General features: G+C 41.9%; 1 protein-coding gene across 2 annotated transcripts in view; it reads right to left on the reverse strand.

Moving 5' to 3' along the window:
- Positions 1 to 25,485, reverse strand: part of IPPK (inositol-pentakisphosphate 2-kinase) — a 100,592-nt gene extending 75,107 nt beyond the window's left edge. Inside the window, exon 1 of one of the 2 annotated variants that reach the window (XM_034775704.1) lies at positions 25,245 to 25,485. In XM_034775704.1, coding sequence (XP_034631595.1) covers positions 25,245 to 25,325 — 81 coding nt within the window. In that variant the 5' untranslated portion in view covers positions 25,326 to 25,485. The remainder of the gene's footprint in view (positions 1 to 25,244) is intronic. The other variant, XM_034775706.1, reaches the window with a different exon arrangement.
- Between the last annotated feature and the right edge of the window lie 2,242 nt (positions 25,486 to 27,727).

Genomic DNA, 27,727 nt, shown 5'->3' on the forward strand with positions numbered 1-27,727 from the left:
GCTTATTCAAAGTGATACAAGCTATCAAACTGAGATTTTGGAAGAGTGTTGTCATTTTCATAATATAATAAAAATACTGTAATGATAAATAATAAATAATAAATAGTGTGTAATAAGCATGTCATAAAACAAATTTTATATTTCCAGGATCACTGCTTTTATAATTTATATTCAGGTTAAGGAAAAAAATCCTGGAAATATTCATTTTTACTAGGGGGTTCGCAAGACTTGACACTTTAGTGAAAGGGATTCATAGGTTGTTAAAGTTTGGGAACCACTGATCTAAGGAAACTTGTGTCAACGGAGAAATAATCATCAAATGTCCATTTCAAGTGGTGTACAACAGGGATCAGTACTAGTCCTGGCACTATTAGATCTTTGTTTAAAAATATTGAGAGTGCACACACTGTGGGTTACTTAGGCCAAGTTCAGTGCGCACACCAGAAGCTCCTTGCATCCCTCCATCTCCCACCAGAAACTCCTTGTGTTCAACCCTCCAATCCCCCTTGATTTCAGGGAATCCCTGTAATCCTGCTTACTCCCTCCCTCATGTAAAAGCTTTTGTGTGCCCCCGACCCGTTCCTCCTTCCCACCATGGCAGGGGCCCTCTCTCCCTTGTCCTCCTGCCCCATTCTATTGTCCCCCATTCTCCCACATCCCAAGGGAACCATATAACCCCCGTTCACTTCTGCCCTCCACCAGGTGTCCCACATCTCCTTCCCTCCAGACCACTGACACCCATTCTCTCCCCATTTTAGAATGAGGCTGTACTGGTTAAAAAAAGCAACCTGGTTTAGAAGGGAAGTGAAGGCAGCTATAAAAAAATATATATATATTAAGAAATGAAAGAAAGGGGAAGTTGATAGTAATGAATATAAATTAGAAACTAGGAATTGTAGAACATTGATAAAGGAAAGAAAGGGGGACAAATAGAAATCTCCGGCCAGCAGAGTTTTTTAAAAAAACCACCTCCTTTTTGTCCTTAGTCCTTTGTCCTTATGAGGACCAAAAAGAAATCTAAACAATGGTATTGGTCCATCGCAAGATGGAAATGGTAGAATTATCAATAATAATGCAGAAAAGTCAGAATTGTTCAATAAATATTTCTATTCTGTTTTTTGGAAAAAAACATGATGATGTAATCATATTGTATGATAATACTCTTTCCATTCCACTAGTATTTAAAGAATATGTTAAACAGCAGCTACTAATGTTAGACATTTTAAAATCAGCAGGTCCGGATACATTGCATCCAAGAGTTTTAAAAGAGGTGGCAGAACAGTTCACTGGACCACTCACCTTGGTTTTCAGTAAGTCTCAGAACACCAAGGAAGTTCTACAACATGGAAAAAAGCTAATGTGCCAATATTTGAAAAAAGATAAATTGATCTGGATAACTAAAGGCCTGTCAGTCTGACATTGATTCTGGGCAATATACTGGAGTAGCTGATTCAGGACTCAAGTATTAAAGAAGGGTAATGTAACTAATCCCAATCAACATGGGTTTATGGAAAATAGTTCCTGTCAAATTAACTTGACTTCCCCCCCCCCCCAACAAAATTTGTTTGATAAAGGTAATAGTGTTCATGTTAATCAATAGTGTGGATGAAACAATGGTGTAGGGAAGAGGGGTTTAGATTTATTAGGAACTGGGGAAATTTTTTGGAAAAGGGGGAGCCTATACAGAAAGGATGGGCTCTACCTAAACCAAAATGGTACCCAATTGCTGGCACTTAAAACTAAAAAGGTTATAGAGCAGTTTTTAAACTAAGGGTTGGGGGAAAGCTGACAGGTGCTGAGGAGCACGTGGTTTGGACAGAGACAGTCCTTAGGGGAGGATCTACTAGTGGAGATTCTCTGTCCTAGTAAGTAGGAGAATATGGAAGATGATAAAAATAAAGGTAGGATCTGATGAGAAAGTCAAATGAAAAAAGTCTCATTCAATTACATCATGTAACGGAGACAGCTAAAAGGAGACAAGTTATTAAAGTGCTTATATACCAGTGCTAGAAGTCTATATAATAAGATGGGTGAACTAGAGGGCCTCGTATTAAATGAGGATATTGATATAATAGGCATCACAGAAACTTGGTGGAATGAGGATAATCAATGGAAAACAGTAATACCAGGGTACAAAATATATTGGAAGGACAGAACAGTCGTGCTGGTGGAGGAGTGGCATTATATATTAAAGAAAGCATAGAGTCAAATGAAGTAAAAATCTTTAATTGAAGCAAACTGTACCATAGAATCTTTATGGATAGTAATTCCATGCTTGAATAATAAGAATATAGTGGTAGGGATATATTACCAACCACCTGACCAGGATGGTGACAGTGACTGAAATGCTCAGGGAGTTTAGAGATGCTATTAAAATAAAAAAACCCTCAATCATAATGGAGGATTTCAACTATCCCCATACTGATATATCACCTCAGGACGGGATCCAAAAATAAAAGTTTATTGACCCCTTAAATGACTGCTTCTTGGAGCAGCTAGTCCTTGAACCCACAAGAGGAGAGGCAATTCTTGATTTAGTTCTAAATGGAGCACAGGATCAGATCCAAGAGGTGAATACAGTTGGACCGCTTGGTAATAGTGACCATAATATAATTAAATTTAATATCCCTGTGGTGGGGAAAACACCACAGCAGCCCAACACTGTAGCATTTAATTTCAGAAAGGGGACTACATAAAAATGGGGTGGTTAGTTAAACAGAAATTAAAGGGTAGAGCACCAAAAGTAAAATCCCTGCAAGCTGCATGGAAGCTTTTTAAATACACCATAATAGAGGCTCAATTTAAATGTAAACCCCAAATTAAAAAACATAGTAAGAGAACCAAAAAGAGCCACCCTGGCTAAACAACAAAGTAAAAGAAGCAGTGAGAGGCAAAAAGTGGAAGTTAAATCCTACTGAGGAAAATAGAAAGGAGCTTAAACTCTGGCAAATGAAGTGTAAAAATATAATTAGGAAGGCCAAAAAAGAATATGAAGAACAGCTAGCCAAAGGCTCAAAAAGTAATAGTAAAAAAATGTTTAAGTACATCAGAAGCAGGTAGCCTGCTAAACAACCAGTGGGGGCCACTGGACAATCGAAATGCTAAAGGAGCACTCAAGGATAATAAGGCCATTGCAGAGAAACTAAATGAATTCTTTGCATCAGTCTTCACGGTTGAGGATGTGAGGGATATTCCCACACCTGAGCCATTCTTTTTACGTGACAAATCCAAGGACCTGTCCCACATTGAGGTGTCATTAGAGGAGGTTTTGGAACAAATTGATAAATTAAACAGCAATAAGTCACCAGGACCAGATGGTAGTCACCCAAGAGTTCAGAAGGAACTCAAACGTGAAATTGCAGGACTACTAACTGTAGTCTGTAACCTATCATTTAAATCAGATTCTGTACGAAATGACTGGAAGATAGCTAATGTGACGCCAATTTTTAAAAAGGGCTCCAGAGGTGACGCCGGCAATTACAGGCCGGTACACCTGACTTCAGTACCCAGCAAACTGGTTGAAACTATAATAAAGAATAATATTCTTAGACATATATATGAACATAATTTGTTGAAGAATAGTCAACAAGGGGGAGGGATACCTCAGTGGCTTGAGCATTGGCCAAACCCAGGGTTGTGAGTTCAATCCTTGAGAGGGCCACTTAGGGATTTGGGGCAAAATCAGTACTTGGTCCTGCTAGTGAAGGCAGTGGACTGGACTTGATGACTTTTCAGGGTCCCTACCAGTTCTATGAGATAGGTATATCTCCATATATTATTAGAATTAATTATATTATATTATATATTATAACATGGCTTTTGTAAAGGGAAATCATGTCTCACCAATCTACTAGAATTCTTTGAGGGGGTCAACAAGTATGTGGACAAGGAGGATCCAGTGGATATAGTGTATTTAGATTTTCAGAAAGCCTTTGATAAAGTCCCTCACCAAAGGCTCTTAAGCAAACTAAGCAGTCATGGGATAAGAGGGAAGGTTCTTTCATGGATTGGTAACTAGTTAAAAGATAGGAAACAAAGGGTAGGAATAAATGGTCAGTTTTCAGAATGGAGAGAGGTAAATAGTTGTGTCCCGCAGGGGTCTGTACTTGGCCTAGTCCTATTTAACATATTCATAAATGATCAGGAAAAAAAGGTAAACAGTGAGGTGGCAAAATTTTCAGACGATACAAAACTACTCAAGGTAGTTAGGTCCCAGGCAGACTGTGAGAGCTACAAAAGGATCTCACAAAACTAGGTGACTGGGCAACGAAATGGCAGATGAAATTCAATATTGATAAATGCAAAGTAATGCACATTGGAAAACAATCCCAATTATACATATAAAATGATGGGGTTTAAATTAGCTGTTACCACTCAAGAAAGATCTTGGAGTTGTTGTGGATAGTTTTCTGAAAACATCCACTCAATGTGCAGCAGCGGTCAAAAAAGCAAACAGAATGTTGGGAATCATTAAGAAAGGGATAGATAATAAGACAGAAAAATATCATATTACCTCTGTATAAATCCATGGTATGCCCACATCTTCAATACTGTGTGCAGATGTGGTCACCCCATCTCAAAAAAAGATATATGGGAATTGGAAAAGGTTCAGAAAAGGGCAAAAATGATTAGGGGTATGGAACGGCTGCTGTATAAGAAGGGATTAATAAGACTGGGACTTTTCAGCTTGGAAAAGAGACTGCTAACGGGAGATATGATTGAAATCTATAAAATCATGACTGGTATGGAGAAAGTAATGAAGGAAGTATTATTTACTCCTTCTCATAACACAAGAACTAGGGGCCACCAAATGAAATTAATAGGCAGTAGGTTTAAAACGAACAAAAGGAAGTATTTCTTCACACAAGGCACAGTTAACCCCTGGAATTCCTTGCCAGAGGATGTTGTGAAGGCCAAGACTATAACAGGGTTCAAAAGAGAACTAGATAAATTCATGGAGGATAGGTCCATCAATGGCTATTAGCAGGATGGTGTCCCTGGCTTCTGTTTCCCAGAAGCTGAGAATGGGCGACAGGGGATGGATCACTTGATTACCTGTTCTGTTCATTCCCCCGGGACACCTGTCTTTGGCCACTGTTGGAAGACAGGATGTTGGGCTAAATGGACCTTTGGTCTCACCCAGTATGGCCATTCTTATGTTTTTAAAATATTCAGACTTCCATAAAGCATTTGACTTGGTACCACACATTACATTTTAATTAAAAAAAAAAATAGAAAAAGATATAAAGTTAACATGGCACACATTTAAAGGATTAAAAGCTCACTAATAGGTCTCAATGTAATTGGGGAATCATCATTGATAGGGTGTACTTCTAGTGGGGTTATGCAGGGATTGGTCCTTGGCCTTATGCTATTTGACATTTTTGTTAATGACCTAGAAGAATACAATATAATCACTGGTAAAGTTTCCAGAAGACAGACACAAAAATTGCCCTTGCCCCATCCCAGAGCCTACACCCAAACTGTTCCAGAGCCTGCACCCCATCCCATCCCCAAATTCCCTCCCAGAGCCTGCACCCCAGCCCTCCACACTCCATCCCAGAGCCTGAACCCCTCACCCCCTCCTGCATCCCCACTCCTTGCCCTAGACCAAAGCCTACACCCAAACTGCATCCCAGAGCCTGCAATCCTCACCCCCTCCTGCGCCCCTGCCCCAGCCCGGAGCCTGCACCCAAACTCCATTCCAGAGCCTGCACACCAGACTCCATCGCAGAGCCTAATCTCTCAACCATCCTACACCCAAATCGTCTGCCCCAGCTCAGGGCCTGCACCCCAGACCTCCTCCCCCAACCCAAACTCCCTCGCAGAGCCTTAGACAGGTGGGGGGCAGAGATTGGGGGGAGGGCTCTGGGCGTTCTGGGCACCACCACAATTTCTACAAACCCGATGCCTGTCTATAAATACCTACATGGGGAACAAATATTCAATATTGGGCTCTTCATTTAGCAGAAAAGAGCTAACACAACCCAATGGCTCAAAGTTGAAGATAGACCAATTGAGACTGAATATAAAGGATACATTTTTAACTAGAGTAATTAACCAATAAAACAATTTATCAAGTGTTGTAATGGATTCTCCATCATTGACAATTTTCAGATCATGAATGGATGTTTTTCTAAAAGAATGCTGTAAGGAATTATCTGGGGGAAGTTCTATGATCTGTGTTCTACAGGACTAGATCACAATGGTCCCTTCTGGCCTTGGAATCTACAAACCTATAACCAAAATGCTTTATAATACAGCAAAGTGCAAGATCCTACATCTAGGAACAAAGAACACAGGCAAGAGCTACAGAACAAGGGACTGTATCCTGGAAAGCAGTGTGTGACATTGCACTCTATATGATTTTATGAAAATATGCTAATGAGTGTGAATATAATGTAACTGGAATATGTTTCATGCAAAAGGTCTCTTGTAAGGTATTGTTACTAAGTTTATAATCTACTGAGCGTGGTCATCCTATTTGTATAAAAGTATCACTCTTGTATCTGAAACTAGAAATATAAAATATAACTCTGAGGGCCTATTGCAATTATGCAAAGTGTGGGCCATTAATGGTGGTTTGGAATCTTGTTGGTTCCCATCAACCAGGACAATTGACTGTGGATGGCTCTGTTTGCAGGCAGGCCTTCCTGTGAGTCAGGCTGGGAGGAATGAAGACTTTGGGTCTTACAGTGACATGTGATCATGTCACCTGAACTGGAATCCATCTTTAACCTGGTGCTTTTTCCATTGAGAAGGAGGGGTGGGAACCCAGAGGAACAGAACAAAGTGGGTGGCCATCATGAGAAATCCCTTAGCTACCACCTGAGCTGGAACAAGGGCTGTACCAAGGAAAAGGATTGTGCCCAGACTAGGAAGGCATCTAGTCTGTGAAAGAAACTTACTGAAACATCTCTGAGGGTGAGATTTTATCTGTATTCAGTTTTATTACTGTACTAGGCTTAGACTTGCGTGTTTTATTTTATTTTGCTTGGTAATTCACTTTGTTCTGTTTGTTATTTCTTGGAACCACTTAAATCCTACTTCCTGTATTTAATAAAATCACTTTTTACTTATTAATTAACCCAGAGTATACATTAATAACTGGGGGGGGGCAAACAGCTGTGCATACCTCTCTATCGGTGTTATAGAGGGTGAACAATTTATGAGTTTACCCTGTATACGTTTTATACAGGGTAAAACGGATTTATTTGGGGTTTGGACCCTATTGGGAGTTGGGTATCTGAGTGCTAAAGACAGGAACACTTCTTACGCTGCTTTCAGTTTAAGCCTACATCTGTTAGGGGACGTGGTTCAGACCTGGGTGTGGGTTTGCAGCAGACTAGCGGGTCTGGCTCAAACCAGGCAGGGCACTGAAGTACCAAGCTCGGCGGGCAAGGAAAGCAGGGGCAGAAATAGTCTTGGCACTTCAGTTGGCAGCCCCTAGGGGGTTTCTGTGATCCAACCCATCACACAGTGACTCTGAAACGGATTTAAGGGTCATGGTGGGCAAGCAGCTCAACATGATCTCCCAGCATGATGCCATAAAAAAAAAAAAAAAGGGCTGATGTGATCCTTGGAAATATAAATAGCGGCGAAGGGAATAGGAGTAGTGACGTGATTTTACCTCTTTATACAGTACTGGCAAGACTGATACTACAATACTGCATAGTTCTTTTGCCCACATTTATGAAAGAAAATTGAAAAGTTGGAGAGGGAGCAGAAAACAGCCAAAAAGATTTGAGAACTGCCTTACAGTGAAAGACTTACAGAGCTCAATCTGTTTAGCTTATCAAAAAAGACAGGTGACAATTATGGTGTCTAAATAACTTCATGGGGAGAAAATACTTGATAGAGGGCTCTTTATTCTAGTGGGGAAAGGCATAATGAGACCCAATGGCTGGAAGATAACTAGAAATAAGGCACAATTTTTTTTAAGCAAGGGTGATTAACCGTGGAACCAACTTCCAAGGGAAGCAGTAGATTCTCCATCACTTTAGGTCTTGAAATCAAGACAGGATGCCTTTCTGGACAATACTGTTGCCCCAGGCTTTTAAACAATATTTGGAACCTTTTTGACTTGTTTCTATTAAGAGGCGAAAAGTAATATGAGTCAGGTATTTCTGTGGTGCAAATTGCACAATCCTTTTTATTTGCAAAAATGTATGTGAAGTCCTGTTTCCCTGAACACAGTAGAAACAAAAACAGACCATTCTTATTCAGAAACCCACATCTGCTTTTCCAACAAGTACTGTGCCCAGAAGCAACCCTGTCTCTTGGCATCCTCCCAGGGTGACACATCTGTTTCTCTCATGGCTTTCTGCCTCTCTCTCACATACACAGCTGCTACAAATCAATCTCTAGCCCCTTCAGCCCACATAGCTTGGCTCCACCATATGGCCCACTGCCATTGGTGGTAGCCTCCTATTGTTTCAGTTATCACTACATAAAGGGGCATTTAAATGCTCCTTCCATTTGGCCTGAAAGAAGAATGCTTGGCACATCTATCAGCTTTAACAAGGTCAGTATTTGTCTACTGATCAAAGACTCGCTTGATGACAGTCATTAACACTTTCAAGAATAACAGGTTTTCATTAGACAAGTTATTGGGCTCAGCACAAGAGTAACTGGATGAAATTTAATGGCCTATGATATACAGATCATCACACTAATGATATGTCTACACTGCAATTAAACACCCCAGCTGGCCCATGTCACCTGACTCAGGCTCAAGGCTGTAAAACTGCAGTACAGACCTTTGGGCTCAGGCTGGAACCCATGCTCTGGGACCCTGTGAGTGGGGAGGGTCTCAGAGCCCAGACTCCAGCCCGAGCCCAAAAATCTACACCACAGTTTTACAGTCCTGCAGCCCAAAGGCCTCAATCAGCTGACATGGGCCAACCGCAGCTGTTTAACTGCAATATAGACATACCCAGATGGTCCCTTCTGGCCTTAAACTATGAATCTATGAAAAGAAGAGTTACAAACTGGGTCTTCCACTGTTCCCAATTCTAGAGACTGAACAATACTATCCAGGTGAGAAGAGTTAAGCATTTGTAATGATGAATAATTTAATTGAAGAAAACTTTCACAAAAATTTAGTCCAATGTCAATATCTTACCTAATAAAGCATACCTGACCAATATAATACCACTCCGTAAACAATGCATCAGATATTGCTTACATTGTGAGGAGGAAAAAATGTCAATACACTAGGGAAAGGAAGGTTCAGTTGTAAGTTCTTGGGTTTTTTTAAATAAATACGCCTTACTTCTCAGAAATCAAGTAGCATTGGGTTCTCTGCTATACATACTACAGAACCTTACCCAGAAGTTGGTTCACAAAAGATATTACCTCACTCACTTTGTCCCACATGGCTTATGGCAGATACATCCTGCTGGGTACTAAAAAGCAGTTGTCATATTCTTCACTTGTTTTGGTTTCAAGCTGTCCCTGATTGCAATTAATTTTAGCTCAATAATAAGTTACTCACCTACAAACAAATTAAAAAACTAGTATCTTTTCTCCCACAAAATACAGGCTCAAAGCTTTTCAGTGAGAATTTCAGACAAAAGATTGGAATCCTTTTCTTCAACTAATGATTAAGTGCCCAATCCTGGTCCCACTAAAGTCAATAAAAAGAAACTGATTTCAAATGGGTGCAGGATCTGGCCATAACCCAAAAAGGCTACATCTTCCTCCAAAGCTCCTTCAGATCTTTAAAAGTTAGTTTTCTTTATTAAAAAGAATATTTTAAGATACCATTGTATTAAGGTAAAATAATGTGGAATTTTAATCAGCACTACAGTGTAGAAATATGGTGCATACTCTTATGTCCAAAAGCCACATGTTCAGACAAACAATTACTATGTAAAGAAAAACAATTCAGGCAGTGGAAAGCAGAGGAAAACAGAATTGGATTTTGTTCTATACATTTCTAACTTAATCAGTGCACACCCTAAAGTGTTCTAAAGATTTGACTTTAACACCACCCTCCACTGCATCAATTTCCACTATACGTTTGGAATCCTGTATTATTTTAGCTACATAGGCCACCCAAATCTTTGGTTTGAGGAGTACAGTATAACATGTTATGGATATTGCAAAATGCCACATTGAGAACAGTAATTTTTACCTATTATAAAAAGGTATTCAACATACTGTAATTTGAAATAAGTGAGTTCTGAATAGCGTTAGAAATCTGTATCTATGCCTCCTGAGACCCCTAAAACGGAGGTAAATTATTATGAAAAAAATGACATACTGCATTGGAAAATTAACTGGATTCATCAAAAGCATAAACTGTCAGGCAGAAAAATATATACAACAGCAGCTTAGTTCTAAAGAGCTGTGATTCATTCTCAATAGGAACCTATACTTTTCTAAACAGTTTTTCAGAGAACACCTAAGGAGGGGCTTAAATTGTATTCAGTCCTGTTTACGGTGCTACTACAGTAGACTAAAGGAAGGCAAGTGTGGAGAGAAGGAAGGCAGAGTTTAAGTTTATAAATTACTCCTTCATGGCAGTTATCACTCTTACGCAGAAAAAAAGACAAGAAAAAAAAAGTACTTCAGAGCAGAGAGATGATTCCATTACTTACAGAAAGTGATTCATTCTTTCATAAGTTCAAAGCAAGGAATGAAAAGGAACAAGACAGCATCCAGAGGTGTTTACACACCTGTGAAGTTTGATAACCTGAGTTTTGCACACTCATGTTGCCATTTCCTAGAATCCCTGGGGTTTTCAAAAGGACCCTTAAAAAAAAATCTAGACAAAAAAATTGAAACTCATTCTCCAGGGAATTTAAAAGCTATTTCCAGGACAGCAGGTTGGGCCCTTCCTCCATCCATCATGCCAAACACTGGCAGATCAAAGGTCAGCCTCTGGAGGAAAGGCATATTTGGGATTTTTTTTTAAATCTCTTCTCTTTCATGGTGCTAATATTTCAGATTATTAAAATGGAGATTTTCAAGCATCTAATGTACTTCTCAGTGATTCTCTCTACAAAATGAAGGGGGGGGAACATTTTGTTTTCAGTTTCAATGCTTTTAGTACACACTGCAATGTTTGGGTGCTAACACTGTAAGAAAAGATTTAAAGGACAACTTGAAATATGGGTTTCAGAGTAGCAGCCGTGTTAGTCTATATCCGCAAAAAGAACAGGAGTACTTGTGGCACCTTAGAGACTAACAAATTGAAATATGGGCTAACTTTAAAGGACAACTTGGTTCTTTTGTTTTGTTTTATTTTCACATTAAGTGAGCTCTCCTGATGTCAAATTTAGTGGAGCAGGCACAAGTAGTTTTTATCTTGTAGCTAAATCAAGGTAAACTCCACCTGGAGGTACAGGATTCATCTCAACTACATAGAGATAAAAATTCTCTCTCTCTTGTCTCTACTAGGATTTTAGATCGAGAGAGCTCTCGATTTGAAAACATTTTTTTTGAGTGAAGAGATAGTCTTTGTCAAATTCAAAAAAAAAAATAAAGGGAAAAAGAAGATGATAGCTAAACTAGTTCTGGATTCTACTAATATAGCTGTACTGGTTTACCGGTGTGATTTTAAATCAATGCAAAACTCTGTGGCCTTGTCACCGGGGGGGTGGGGGTGGGAAGGTATGATTGTAACTCAAATTAGTTAACACACATGGCAAGTAATACAGGACACTCTGTAGTTTTGACACAGACTAGCAGATTAAGGTAAACCCTAGACTCCCCATAGTCTTTAACTCAAACTACTAACTGCTTTGCCTTCATTAGGATTTTGCTGCCTGTTAGTTACCACTAGTTAACTCAAGTTAAGTGCACACCTTTTTTTCCTAGTGAAGATACACCCTGTTTGTATAGTTTTGATTTGATTCCAATATTACTTATATAGGATGAGATTGGTTCAGTTAAATCTATAGGTGTAAATTATTCTAGGTTGGTTCTTATACTGCACTCATCACTATAGTAGGGTAAGCAATGTAATTAACATCCAGTACATTTGTGCTCATCCTATCCTCAAGGGGAAAACATATGCAGTGTGGAGCGTCTGGGAACTTACACACACAAACATACATATGTTGCTACATTTTTAGGTTAGAGAAACAAGGTGGATGAGGCAATATCTTTTTTTCTACCAACCTCTGGTGGAAGAGCCAAGCTTTCAAGCTACACCGAGCTTTTCAGGTCTGGGAAAGGTACTCTGTCACAGCTAAACATAACTATTTATGCTAAACAATCTGTTCCAGTTTAACACATCATAAAAGAGACAAGGTGGGTAAGATCATATATTTTATTGGACTAACTTCTCTGATGGTGAGAGACAAGATTTCAAGCTTACACAGAGTTCTTCTTCAGGACCTGTCTCTTTAATATCCTGGGACCAACCCAGCTACAGCACTGCATACATATTGAAGGAGACCATTCAAGATGAAATGGCCAGTTAACACCTCTGCAATCATAGGACAAAAAAGGGAGGGTTAGTAAATTACAGATTGTTGATATAAGCCATAATTTCACAATTTCCTTTCTTATTCCCATAAACCAGACATGGGCAAACTATGGCTGACGGCACCATCCTGCCCAGCCCCTGAGCTCCAGGCTGGGGAGCCTAGTCCCCGGGCCCTCCCCCGTTGTCCCACACACACAGCCACACCGCTGCGCGGGCTGCGCTCTGGCCCACCGCTCCCACTGGGCAGCGTGGGGAGCGCAGCTGGCTCTAGACAGGTGTCGTGGCTGCGAGCTCCTGGTGTTGGTAAGGGGGTAGGGTGCAGGGGGTTGGGTAAGGGAGCATGGGTTCTGGGGGACAGTCAGGGAGGAGGGGGCAGTTGGATGGGGCAGAGGTTCTGGGGGGAGGTCAGGGAATGGGGAACAGGGAGGGTTGAGAGTGGGAGTCCCGGGGGCTTGTCGGGGGCGGGGATGTGGATGGGGTCGGGAGGGCAGCCAGGGAGCAGGGGGGGTTGGATAAGGGGGTGGGATCCCAGGGGGCGGGATCCCAGGGGGCAGTTAGGGGCGGGGGGGCCCCAGAGGGGGTGGTCAGGGGACGAGGAGCAGAGGGCGGTTGGGAGTCCCAGGAGGGGGCTGGGGATAGGGATCGGGGCAGTCAGGGGACAGGGGGCAGAAGGGGGGGGGGAGGGGGGAGGGGGTGGGGGCCAGGCTGTTTGGGGAGGCACAGCCTTCCCTACCCAACCCTCCATACAGTTGTGCAACCCTGAAGTGGCCCTTGGGCCAAAAAGTTTGCCCACCCCTGCCGTAAACACTTTTAATAAGAAATGCTTACTGACACTTCAGCTTTGGAGCACCTAATCTCAGCACTACTCTGCTGTCCCTGCCACAGTATGACCATGACTTGCCAGAGTAAGAATTTTCTTTTGCATGAACCTATACAATTTCAGTTCCTATTCCATGGGTACAAGTATAGGGCAATGGCATTGCATATTGGCACTATTTTCCATAGATAATAGTGATTTTATCTGATCACACTCCTGAGGGTCACTAAAGCACAGAAAACACAGCTGCTACTGGCATCCCGAGTTGCCTGGACCAGTATGCCACTAGCCTGTTTATTGCAATGGTGCCAGCCAAATTCACTGCACAGTGACATGGGAAATTGTCTGACCATGGCAGAAAAAGCAGGCATCCCTAGAAACCTTCAGGAAAAGATTGCAAAATATCTTCATTAAAGTTTCATCGAGATCTCTCAGAAGGATACAAGGGACATCCTATGTACCAAAAAAAGTGCCCTGAAAACCCTCTCCTACCACATAACCCAATAGGGGTCTGACAAGCGGATGCCAACCCAACCTATGTTTGTTGCACCTGTTCCTCTTCTTGTATGAGTGAAAAACGGCAAGTCAGTATCTTTGTGTTATTAGCTTGGGGATGGGCCAGGTGCCATCTTTATAATTAAGCACTAAAAGAAAAAATGCATGCACACATTTTCCTTGAGTTTCCTTTGCCTTCATCAGTGTCATTCGCGCTTACCTGGAGGAACTGGCTAGACTGTGGCAAAGTCTCAAACAGGTCCAGGCTTGTGGCGTGGCTGAAGATCCCCGACTACATCTCTCCCCTCCTCCTTTTCCCTCCTTGCTGTTCACAGCAAGGGTCTCTGTCTTGGACTCCTTCAAGGTACCTACAGTGTTCTGTTAGGTGTTGGTGATGTCTCCACATAAGAACATAAGAATGGCCCTACTGGGTAAGGCCCATCTAGCCCAGTATCCTGTCTTCCAACAGTGGCCAGTGCCAGGTGCCCAATGGGAATGAACAGAACAGGTAATCAAGTGATCCATGCCCTGTCGCTCATTCCCAGCTTCTGGCAAACAGCGGCTAGGGACAGCATTCCTGCCCATCCTGCTAATAGCTATTGATGGACCTACCCTCCATGAATTTATCTAGTTGTTTTTTTTTTTAACCCTATTATGGTCTTGGCCTTCACATCTTCTGGCAAGGAGTTCCACAGGTTGACTGTGCCTTGTGTGAAGAAATACTTCCTTTTGTTCATTTTAAACCTGCTGCCTATTAATTTTATTTGGTGACCTCTAGTTCTTGTGTTATGAGAAGTAGTAAACAACACTTCCTTATATACTTTCTCTACACCAGTCATGATTTTCTAGACCTCAATCATATCTCCCCTGAGCCGTCTCTTTTCCAAGCTGAAAAGTCCCAGTCTTATTAATCTCTTCTTATATAGCAGCCGTTCCATACGCCTAATCATTTTTGTTGCCCTTTTCTGAACCTTTTCCAATTCCAATACATCTTTTTTGAGATGGGATGACCACATCTGCATGCAGTATTCAAGATGTGGGCATACCATGGATTTATATAGAGGCAATATGATATTTTCTATTTTATTATCTATCCCTTTCTTAATGATTCCCAACATTCAGTTCGCTTTTTTGACTGTCGCTGCACATTGAGTGGATGTTTTCAGCGAACTATCCACAATGACTGCAAGATCTTTCTTGAGTGGTAACAGCTAATTTAGACCCCATCATTTTATATATATATAGTTGGGATTATGTTTTCCAATGTGCATTACTTTGCATTTATCAACACTGAATTTCATTTGCCATTTTGTTGCCCAGTCACCCAGTTTTGAGAGATCCTTTTGTAGCTCTTCACAGTCTGCCTGGGTCTTAACTATGTTTAGTAATTTTGTATCATCTGCAAATTTTGCCATCTCACAGTTTACCCCTTATTCGTAAATGATCTGGAAAATGTTGAATAGGAATGGTCCCAGAACAGACCCTTGGGGGACAACTATTTACCTCTCTCCATTCTGAAAACTGACCATTTATATCTACCTTTTGTTTCATATCTTTTAACCAGTTACCAATCATGAGAGCACCTTCCCTCTTGTCCCGTGGCAGCTTACTTTCCATAAGAGCCTTTGATGAAAAACCTTGTCAAAGGCTTTCTGAAAATCTAAGTACACTAAATCCACTAGATTCCCTTGGTCCGCATGCTTGTTGACCCCCTCAAAGAATTCTAGTAGATTGGTGAGGCATGATTTCCCTTTACAAAAGCCATGTTGACTCTTCCTCAGCAAATTATGTTCATCTATATATCTAACAATATTGTTCTTTATTATATTTTCAACCATTTTGCCCGGTACTGAAGTCAGACTTACAGGCCTGTAATTGCTGGGATCACCTCTGGAGCCCTTTTTAAAAATTGGTGCCACATTAGCTATCCTCCAGTCATCTGGTACAGAAGCTGATTTAAATGATAGGTTACAGACTACAGTTAGTAGTTCTGCAGTTTCACATTTGAGTTCCTTTAGAACTCTAGGGTGAATACCATCTGGTCCTAGTGACTTACTGCTGTTTAATTTATCAATTTGTTCCAAAACCTCCTTTAATGATACCTCAATGTGGGACAGTTCCTCAGATCTGTCACCTAAAAAGAATGGCTCAGGTTTGGGAATCTCCGCACATCCTCAGTGTGAAGACTGATGCAAAGAATTCATTTAGTTTGTCCGCAATGGTTTTATCGTCCTTGAGTGCTCTTTTAGCACCTCCATCATCCAGTGGCCCCACTTCCTGTTTAGCAGGATTTCAGCTTCTGATGTACTTAAAAAAAATTACTATTGAGTCTTTGGCTAACTGTTCCTCAAATTCTTTTTTTGCCTTCCTAATTGTATTTTTACACTTCATTTACCAGTGTTTATGCTCCTTTCTATTTTCCTTCACTAGGATTTAACTTCTACTTTTTAATGGATGCCTTTTTACTTGTTATTTAAATATGGTGGCTCTTTTTTGGTTCTCTTACTATGTTTTTTAATTTGGGGGTTACATTTAAGTTGAGCCTCTATTATGGTGTCTTTAAAAAGCTTTCACGCAGCTTGCAGAGATTTCACTTTGGGCACTGTACCCTTTAATTTCTATTTAACTAACCTCATTTTTGTGTAGTTCCCCTTTCTGAAGTTAAATGCTACAGTGTTGGGCCGCTGTGGTGTTTTTCCTGCCACAGGAATATTAAATTTAATTATATTATGGTCACTCTTACCAAGCGGTCCAGCTATATTCACCTCTTGGACCAGATCCTGTGCTCCACTTAGGACTAAATCAAGAATTGCCTCTCCTCTGGTGGGTTCCAGGACCAGATGTTCCAAGAAACAGTCATTTAAGGTGTCAAGAAACTTTATCTCTGCATCCTATCCTGAGGTGACACATACCCCAGTCAATATGGTGGTAATTGAAATCCCCCATTATTATTATTGAGGTTTTTTTTTATTTTAATAACCTCTCTAATCTCCCTGTGCATTTCACACTCACTATCACCATCCTGGTCAAGTGGTTGGTAATATATGCCTACCACTATATTCTTATTATTAGAGCATGGAATTTCTTTCCATAGGGATGCTATACAGTTTGATTCATTTACGATTTTTACTTCATTTGATTCTACGCTTTCTTTCACATATAATGCCACTCTCCCACCAGCATGACCTGTTTTGTCCCTCCGATATATTTTGTACTCTGGTATTACTGTATCCCATTGATTATCCTCATTCCACCAAGTTTCTGTGATGCCTACTATATCAATAGGCATTTAATACGAGGCACTCTAATTCACCCATTTTATTATTTAGACGTCTAACATTGGTATATAAGCACTTTAAAAACTTGTCTCCTTTTAGCTGTTTCCATTACATGATGTAACTGAATGGGACTCTTTATTTGACTGTTTATGATCAGACCCTGCCTGTATTTTATCATTTTCTATCCTCTCGTCCTCACTAGGACATGGAGATTCTCTATGAATAGATCCTCCCCTAAGGGATGTCCAAACCATGTTCTCCTCCGCACCTGTTGGCTTTCCCCCCAGCCCTTAGTTTAAAAACTCCACCAACTATGGCATGCAGTTCTTTGTAGAAGTGGCAGTCTGCAGCTCAGCACCAGATCTACTGTTGTACTCCCTGGCCTTGTGGTATCCCAGGTGAAGTTCCTTCGCTTTCACATGCTACTGCTGCTAATCCCCGCCATACTGCATCCCCCATTCAATCTCCTCATAAAAGTCCACTTTTCTACAGCTGGTTTGTGACTGTGCTCTCATAACCTCTTCTCCCCACAGGCCCAGGAGATCCAATACTTCCTAGGCAACTGTCCAACTGACCAGGTAGGAGTGCGTCTAATGCAGGAGTCGGCAACCTGCGGCTCTTTGGCTGCCCCCTTGCAGGCAGCCATTTTTTGAGGCGGTGCAAGGTGTAGGCTCTGGCCGGGAGGTGCTTACCACAGGCAGCTTCTAGCCAGTGGCACAGAATGGCTCTGGCCCCACACCACTCCCGGAAGCAACTGGCTGGTGGCACATCTCTGTGCACCCCTTGGAGACGGGGGGGCAGCAGCTCTCCACACGCTGTCCGCACCCGTAAGCATCGCCCCCCGCAACTCCCATTGGCAAGTGCCTCCTGGTCACAGCCTGCACCTCACACCCCCTCCCCCAGCCCAACCCCCTGCCCCAGGTCAGAACGCCCACCTGCACCCAAACTCCCTCCCAGACTCTTCACTCCCTCCTGCACCCCAATCCCCTGCACCAGCCTGGAGCCCCTCCTGTTTAATATTCAAATGGCAGAAGTCACATTAAAAGTATTGGTGAGTAGTAATAATTTTAATATATTCAATTATTAGTAGTAGATAAATTCTAACTCTACAAGTAGCTTTGCGTGTGATGCAGTGCTTGAAATATTTTGGTCAAAGACAAGGACAAACAAAAAAATGGCTCTTCTTTGAAAGGTTGCCAACCCCTGGTCTAGTCCATACAGCCTGCCTGGTCAGTTGCTCACAACAAGGGTGAGCTGCTAGGTGTGCTTCCCAAAGTGGGCAATCAGGAAAAAAAGCACTTCAAAAACACGCAGAAGGTTCTGAGGGAGGGAGGGAGCAGCTTCTGGTCTCTGTGACCCCTGACCAATGCGTTTAAAATTGTGACCAGAGTGGTCATTGTTGCATAGAATGGGGCATTGCGGGACAACTGCTGGAAGACTATTAGGGTCAGCATATGCCATGTAGTATCTACCCTCACACTGTGGGCCTCAGTAGGTTGACCGTGACTTTATGCTACTCAGCGAGGGTAGTTTTATTGCATCACTGTAACAGGGCACTTCATCACAGTGAAATTTGAGTGTAGACACATGCACACAGTTGAAGCAAGGCAACTCACATCAGCCTAACTACGTAGTACAGACTAGGCCTTAGTACATATGTAGTCACAGGAGCCTGAGATTACTTCGCACAGCTCCTTCAGCAAGGAAAAGGATGCTCAACTTGCAGTCTGACATGAATTATACTATCTGTGCATTTTTGGTGCTATTTTTCTGAAGTATTGATACTAAAGTAATATTCATAAGATTTGGAAGTCATTTCACTTATGAAATGAGCTGTATACTATATCAAAAATTTGGAGTTCACTTTATGTTTTTCCTTTCATAAGAAATCTCAGTCTTTCACTCATCTTTGAAAATTCCAAACTTCCATGAAGCAAGAGCTTTATTTTGTTGTTCTTTCAAAAAAATGTATAAAAACAGATAGACCTCCTCTCCCCAAAAAGAAAAGGAGATATTGACAGCATTCACTGCACATTTGATTAAATAGCCAACCGGCAATGCAAAAAAATAGCCTTGTAGCATGGCATCCCTAAGATCTAGTTCCTTTCTCAAATACACTCAATGCAAAGGGCTGTAATGCACTAAAAAACAAAACAGCAACCAGAAGAAATATGAGACCATAAGCCGATAAGGAAACAACAAAATTCAAGATATTAATAAATAGGACAATTCTGCACAAGGATGAACAGGATAGGGTTGGAAAATCTTCCTGGGTTATGTCTTATAACATGGTAAATTAAAGATCTTAAAAGGCACACAGAGGAAACAAATTATTCTTCTGAAGGTAGAATCTACATCACACTCCAGTCAAAAGAATAAACATAGCTGTAACTGACAAATCAGTTATTTCATAGTAGTCTCTCAAAAAAGAGATGTTAATATGTATTGAGTTATTAAACCTGCTGTTAACCTGTAGGCAACAATACTATACATTTATAACTTCACCTTAACTGTTTAGAAAACAAGTTTCAGCAAGCTACAAAGCACACCAACTTCATATTATTTCATTATCAATACCTCTGAAAAATCTTAAGTGTCCTGGTACCATTAGCTGTTGAAATGCTAAGTCTATAAATGTTTTTAACAGTTTACATATGAAGACTTATTTTGGTTTGAAATCATGGAAGCTTCTTCATTGAGCATCAGAGTAATCAGTTATTTAGACTTTAGTCATAATGTTTTGGGTTTTTGTTTTGTTTTTGCCCCCAATAAGAATTTTATTGTAACACAGAGCAAACAGAATGTTCTTGCATTTAGAAGAATGTATTTGGTCTCTTGGTGGTGAAACGTGGTTTGTGCTGACGACGCAGAACTCTGTGTGGCAGAGGGAACTTGATTTTCGAATCATGGAATTGCTTGATTGCAGGTCTACGGCACTTGCTAGCAGCAATCTCCCCAACCTTCATGATCTGAATAGAGTGAGCACGGGCACGATGGCGGGTACCCGTATCACGGTAGCACTGTGTAACAGCACCAGCAGTTGTCAAGTCCCTCTACATGTTGTGGGTTCCACTATGAGAATCATAGCGTAGCCAGATACCAAAGTTTTTCACCCGCAAAGGGGACTTTTCAAATACCTGTCCACAGTACACAATTTCTCCAGAAGACATAATGTTACTAGTTTTTGTGCAAGTCTTGTAACAAACTAACAGGTTCAGAACAGAAGTCTTTAGGAAATGGTTATCATACCCACCAGTGGTATTTTCTCCTCTAAAGCAGTGGTTCTCAGGAATACACGTACTCTGGGAGTACGCAGAGTTCTTCCAGGAGGTACATCAACTCATCTAGATATTTGCCTAGTTTTACAACAGGCTACATAAAAAGCACTAGTGAAGTCAGTCAAACTAAAAGGCCATATAGACAATGACTTGTTTATACCATTCTATATACTATACACTGAAATGTTACGACAATATTTATACTCCAGTTGATTTTATTATATGGTAAAATGAGAAAATAAGCAATTTTTTCCTGTAATAATGTGCTGTGTTTTTGAAAGTAAGTAGTTTTTAAATGAGGTGAAACTTAGGGTACACAAGACAAAAATCAGACTCCTGAAAGGGGTACAGTATTCTGGAAAGATTGAGAACCACTGGTCTAAAGCGCTTTTGGAATAGCATGTATGCAACCTGAGCTAATTCTCCCATTCTTCCCTTACTGCTAGCATCAAATGTTAGCATGCCATTTTTCAAATTAGTACTAATGATATACTGTATTACAACCCCTCCCAAACAAACAAAACCCTGTAACTTCAATTAATAGTATTACCATGAATGTTAATATTAGTAAAGCATCAATATTGGCTGAAGGAAAAACTAACACGAGCATCAACCTGCCATAGGCATCCCATTACATTTGTTATTTCTCTTAAATCTTAGAATTCCCGTCTACTGCTGACATTATATTCAAAACGCCCAGGATTTTCAAGCCAACAGAAAAATGCCTAATAGCATCTGCTATTTTATTATTTTGTATGCCTTTAAGTTTGTGACGAGTGTTTTAACTCAGACATAACCAGACTTTGTCCATCTGAGGGCTTCATTAATGACTTGACATGAACCAGAGGGCTGCTCCGAATTCTCATGAAAATGGAATCACAGATGCCACATAAAGACAAGTTCCAGCATACAATGCTCCACGTTGAAAATTAGCTCTGAACATGATGGAGTATTGTATGCTGAGACCTGTAGTCTTAAAGGCATTAAACCCCACTGTTAAATTCATTATACAGTGAAACAATGGTGTTGGCATGGAGAGCCAAAATGTGGACATTTAGGTTCTTCCTAGCCACTCACAATTTAACGTCCCAAATGCCTCAAAAATCTGCAAAATTGAGTTTGTCAGTGAGATGGCAATTAGTAAATAGTATTATTCCCTGTGCTCCAAAAATGGGAAACTGAACTGCAAAGGCTATATCTAATTCATAAATCAAACTAAGCTGTCTAGCTAACTTAGGGCTTGTCTACACTGGCAATTTACAGCGCTGCAACTTTCCAGCTTAGGGGTGTGAAAAAACACTCCCCTGAGTTTCAGCGCTGTAAAGTGCCGGTGTAGACAGTGCACAAGCGCTGGGAGCCGCGCCCCCAGTTCTGGTAGTTACACCCCTCCTGGAGGTGGTTTTTTAGAGCGCTAGGCGAGTTGTCTCCCAGCGCTACACCGTGACCACACAAGGCATGTGGTTTAGTGTTGCCAGCGTAGACTAGCCCAAAGATACAGCAAAAAGCCCACTACTCTAAATATATGATCCTGAGGGTAGCACAACCTCCAGTAGCAACAATGACAGTCCCAGCGAGTATAGATTTTTTATGAAAGTGACAAACAGTCCAGTTCTCTCAGCGAAGACATTTTAATTCCTAAAATAATAAAAGCTATTGATGACCGTATTATATATTTCACATAGAAAAAGTAGCTGCATGACAATCTTTACATGTAACTCAAACAAGACCCCCAGAAAGCATAAGCATATTTTCCACTGAAGTGAAAGATTTCGAGATAAGCATAGAACAAAAACAAAACAAAAAAGATTTCCCCACACTGAAGGCAAAGTATTTTTTCTGCATACTATACATCTATCATTGTGGTATCAAAGACACACTGATCAAAGCATGTCAGGACTTAAAAATCCTGTTTCTCCCAGATTCCCAAAATAATTACTCCTTTGGTCTATTAAGCCCCCACAAAAACATGCTAGTAAGAGAAATCCCTCTTTTTCTGGACCACTCTAAATCATCATGTGCCTTGAAACACAAACCAATTGTTTACAATTATATTTTAAATGAAACATTAGGTTACCAGAGTATATCTATGCACACAAAAAACATGAACAGAAGTTATCAGTTCCAATAAATCGAAGGAAAAGCATACATGCTACATTATATACTGAGGGAAAGAAAGGGAATTCATAAGCTCTCTTTTTATAGCAGAAATATAAAATTCATTATTTCAAGCCCTGTTTGAAATACAGAATTTCTAAAGAAGAGAGCAATTTTCTAAGTTAGGCAATCTCAAGTTTTAGTGTAGGAATCTCTGTTGGTAAACACTGGTTAAAAATGCAAATCTGTACAAAAGATGTGCAGGTCCCTTCTGACAAGGGAAACGCCACCCCCCTTACTAGAAATCCATGGCTCACAAAAAGGAGACCATTCTCCAATGCAGAAAACCTTTATTGCAAGCAATTGCTTGCAAGTCTCATTCTCCTGGCTCAGTCCGGGGAGTGAGGTAGAAAAACAAGTTTGCTAAGGCCCTCTAAAGCACCGAACCACAGGACAAGTGAACTGATGGGATAGCACCAGTGTGGATATCAATGGTGCAAGGTACCCACATTAACTCTGCTCTTTCTCATGAAATGTTTCTCGACATCCACATTCGTGTTGCACCGCGTAGTCGCAGCTGCATTGCCTTCTAGGTACGTATTCCACAGTTCACAGCACAGTGCTTGGAACTTATGGGAGATTTCAAAAGACCACCTGGGAAAAATACTAGACGGACTACCTAAAGAGTGATTGGTGAAATGTGAGATAGTAATAAAGGGACTAGTCACACTGAAGGGCCTTCTATACCTGCAATTCCTACCCACACTGGTACTGCACAGGAAAAAACCATAGTGTGATTAGGCTTGTCTTAAGCAAGTCTAATCCAAACATAGGTGCAATTATCCAAACATAGGTGCAATTATGCACACACCAGTGGAAGCAATCTTGCTTACGAATGAGTGATGTGTCAAGTATTCTAGGGCAACCAAACAATGATTCCAAGACAGATGTCTCATATGCTAACATTCAGGTTTAAAAAGTTTAAGAGACAAGGACTTTTTAGCAGCATTTCAGCCTCAAGTTAGGTTAATTCATGTATCACCCACTGCAAAGCAAGAACCGCATTTAAGCATAGATACAACTGTTGGACAATTGAGATACAAGAAAGTGTGACACATGCTTGAGCTGAACAAAACTTTAGTCACTACTCTGCGTATGCAACTGTTCCATTAGCACACACATAGGCTGACTGACAGACCATTAGAATGACAACTAACGATCAACAACAAAACTAAACTAGTATTTAAACAGTACTTTATATGTTCTAACTTTTTTAAATTAAAATAGTTCATAAGTGACACACAAACCTTTAAGAAGCAAGATTCATTGGCTTGATGCTGTTTGTGCTAGCTACATAAACCTTGCCAGAACCACTAATATACTTGTCTTAAAAGCATGTATACATGTCTTAAAAGTTCTGATGCCTAATAATAGTAATAAATGAAAATGCACAGCAAAAGAGAAGTGAAGAAGAGTAATAATATCCTGGCAGCAGTAAAATGACAGTACAGTCCAGTACAGAATACACACAGGTATTTATAAACTTTTCTATGGTGTTCATTGCCAGTGTCTGAGCATATAAGGTTAATGAATTTATTCTCACAATTCCACGAGGTATGGATTTATTCCCTTTTTACAGATGGAAAACGGAGGCACAGAGATTAAATGACATGCTTGTAGTCACAGAGGAAGTCTATGACAGAGCCAAAAGCAGGACCCAAATCTCCTTAATCCCAGTCCATTGCCTTAGCCACAAATTCAATTCTCTCTAGTGCGGAAGGGGAGCAGGAGGGGGAGGGAGATATTACTAGTGCTCCTCTGTCACCCCTTAAAATGTTTTTCCACATCTTTATTCCTTCTCCCTCCCTCCCTCACCCACAGTGTAAAGGTGGTGCTTTCCCCCACATCTCCCCTCCAAAAACATAGTAAATGACTACTCATCAGGTCCTTTTACCCCTTAAAAGGAGGTGCAGACTTTAAGGAAGGCAGCAGGTTTAAATGCCAGGTAAACAATCTGTGCTAGCTCCTTCCACAGTTGTGGCAGAGTTCCACTCCATGCCACACCCCACCCGGGGGAAGAAAACCAGGAGATAGGATCCTAGATACATGATTAGAACGGAAAACTACCTGTACAGGAAATGAGAAAAAGCACCAGGCAAAGTCTCCCTCCCTCCACCTGGGGGGGGGCGGGCGGGTGTTGTGTGTGGAAAAACTTGGAATATTTTAAAGGCAAGAATAAGAACAAAGGAATAAATCATTTTTCAAAAGTGATCCTAGTTCTCTACATCTGTGGGAGAAAGAGAGGCAGCAGGGGAGACTTGTCCTAGGATTTCATCCCACAGCTCCCCTTCTCAGATGAGTGTATTGGGAGGGGATGCAATTTCCCTGTAGCGCCACCCCTTCCACACAACCCTCCGCCTGCCACTACAAAAAGGGGTAAAATTCCCTGAAGCCCCCACCTCTTGCTGCCCCTCTACAGGTGAAGGTGCGGAGAGTAATTTATCTAGGACTTTACTTCCCTCCCATCCCCCACCCCTCTCAAAGAGGGACATTTCCCACACACACACACACACACACACACACACAAGCTTTGCTGCTCCCCACGGCCCACCCCAGGCTTCCCTGCCCTCCGAGCAGTAATCCCTTTAAGCAGTGGGGGCCATGGCCTCTGACCTGCGCCCTCCGACCCCTGGCGTGTCGGAGGGGCTCGGAGCAGCTCTTGCGCAACAGCGACAGGGAAGCGGCCCAAGCTGCCACCCCCGGCAGCCGTTACCAGCCCCGCGCAGCACCCGAGCCGGGGCCAGGCCCCCCCGAGCGGGGGGAGGGGTTCCGGCTCCCAGTACCTGGCTGTGGGAGACGACGAGGCTCTTGTTCCCTTCCCCGTGGTATTTCCATTCATTCTCATCCATCTTCTCTGCGTCCATCCCCCGCCCGGGCTGCCCCCCGCTCGGTCCCCGTCGGGCGACGGGCAGGTCTCCGTCCCCCTCCCGCCGGCCCCGTGGTTCTTCTGAGCGAATGCTCACGAATCAACCATCTGGTGTTCACGCTCTCCCACACCCCCCGCAGGCAGCCCGGTTCCCACAGGAAGTCCCGCCCTCCGCCGGCGAGGTTAAGGGGTGGCCGGAGCTCACACAACCCTAGCCTGAGCCGGCAGCCCAGAGGCTCGTGATTGGTTGGCAGTCGGCAGCCATCTTGGGTTTGGTCAGCGCCTCGAGACGCCATCTTTGATTAGGGCAGAAGCTGGGCCAGTGGGACGAAGTCTGTCACGGATTCGATATAGGGCTGATCTAGTTTGTCCGCCATCTTTAGTAGGGGCAGAGGCGGGCTTGTATTGTCATCCCTCGTGAGTCTGGGGGTCGGGTTCAGAACACGAGCATGGGCAAGTGAGCCGGGGGCGGGGGGGGGGTAAATGAAATGGGAGCGTTGGGCTCTGGGGAACGCCTTAGCACAGTCACCCCCCAGCTCGGACCGTCCGAGCAGAATGGGCACTTCCTGGGTGACGTGGGAAGGAGGGGATCAGCCCATGGGAGGGCATATTCTCAAGGGTATGGAGCACCCTCTAGCATGCGGCCACTGGCAGCTCGTCACACAGATCTAGGAGGGGCACATCGTGCGGGCTACCCCGCACCCCCCAGTGTGACCTCCTCTGAATCACAGTGTAAAGGGCTGGACACATTTTGCATAAGCTTCGAAGTGAGCCCCTCTGCACTTCCGTTCTTTAATGAGTCACAAAGAACACCCCTTGACTGTGCTTAATTGGAGCAAGGACTACGGCTGTGTAATAGCAAACGATACCTGTAACCCCCTATAACCCAAGCCTGACCCCAGATGTACAGTACCTTGCCTCTTAACTCGTGTATATTTCATTTTAAACATTAACTTTAATAAAAATTTTAAATCTGTTAAATCTACAACCCTGAAGCACAATGTAGAAAAAGCTACTCATAGCGTGTGAGCTGTCCTCATTCCTACTGTGGTGAAACAGGAGCAGCAGCTCTGTCAGGGGGAAGCTTTTTAGTATTCCCACTTACAAATCTTTTTTAAAAAAAGTAATCACAAGTCAGGATCTTAAAAAACTATGGTTGGTTTTAAAATCATATTTTAAAAAAATATTTGGGGGGTTCTTTTTATTTGCCTTCTGCTTTTTGAGCCTTCAGAGTGCACTGTAGCCATATTTTCAAGTTTTTCTCCACAACCATAAGGGCCAAAAAATATATGTTTTTTTGAAAAAGAGAGCTGATTTTCTCACAAATCACTTTTCAAGAGGAACTGAATGTCCTATACAGGAAGCTCACTTTATTACTGGTCCAGCAGATTTCTTGCTGATACTGTTTGTGTTTGACAAGGAGTCTGTCCATATTCATGTTTTCACCCCTGGAGAGCCAGCCAGGGGGCCCGTGTTACACACAACACTACGAGAAACTCAAATATTTTAGGAGTAGCATGGTATCTCTTTGTGTTTGATTTTTTTCCATATATTAGAGCTATAACCACAAGATCAAAAAAGAACAAAGCTGCTGTTTTAATGGTAGTTCCACCCTCCACAAACAGTGAGTGATTAGTGCAAATTTGTTATTGCTGCTGGGAATACAAATACTAGAAGTCACACACCCTTATACTGCTGAGACGAGGGGAACAGATAAATTCCCAGTATTTGAATTTTAATTTATACAAAATTTGTTTATATTCTCTGAATACAAAATGTTTACAGAGGTCAAACTATATTTATCACATACTCTGATTATCTACATGTCCTCTAAGACAGACATTGGAGATAACTGGAATTGTTCTTTGCATAAATTATTTCCTCATGGTTACAGCAGATGTCAGGGAGCCACAACCTCTTGTTTCCCCTTCTTCACTGTGTGAAAGACATGTAAACTCTATGCTTCAGGATACTCATCTTTAAATGAGTAATCACCTACCTTACAGAGGTGTTGTGAGGCTTTTGAAGTGCTTTACAATACAAACACCTTAAAATACATTTTTTCTTGTTTTCCCTTTGATTTAATACAATTTCTCAAAGGACAAACTGTCTAACAAATCCTGATGTCTGATATTATGCCAACACATTTCATGTATTTACACTCAAGTATATACTATGCCAGGGGTGGCCAAACTTGCTGACTCTCCTAGCTGCATGCAATAATCTTCAGAAATTCAAGAGCCAGGAGTGCCTGCCAGGTCTCAGGGCTTCAGCACCACTCCCAATGAAGCTCTGAGCCCCGGCAAGCACGCCCCGCAGGGCTGGATCCCTAAGAGACCCTTCCCCGCAGGGCAGAAGCACCTAGTCCCACCAGTCTGCCTCAGGGCAGAAGCCCTGAGC

Source organism: Trachemys scripta, chromosome 7, assembly GCF_013100865.1.
Source record: "Trachemys scripta elegans isolate TJP31775 chromosome 7, CAS_Tse_1.0, whole genome shotgun sequence".
NCBI lineage: Eukaryota > Metazoa > Chordata > Testudines > Emydidae > Trachemys > Trachemys scripta.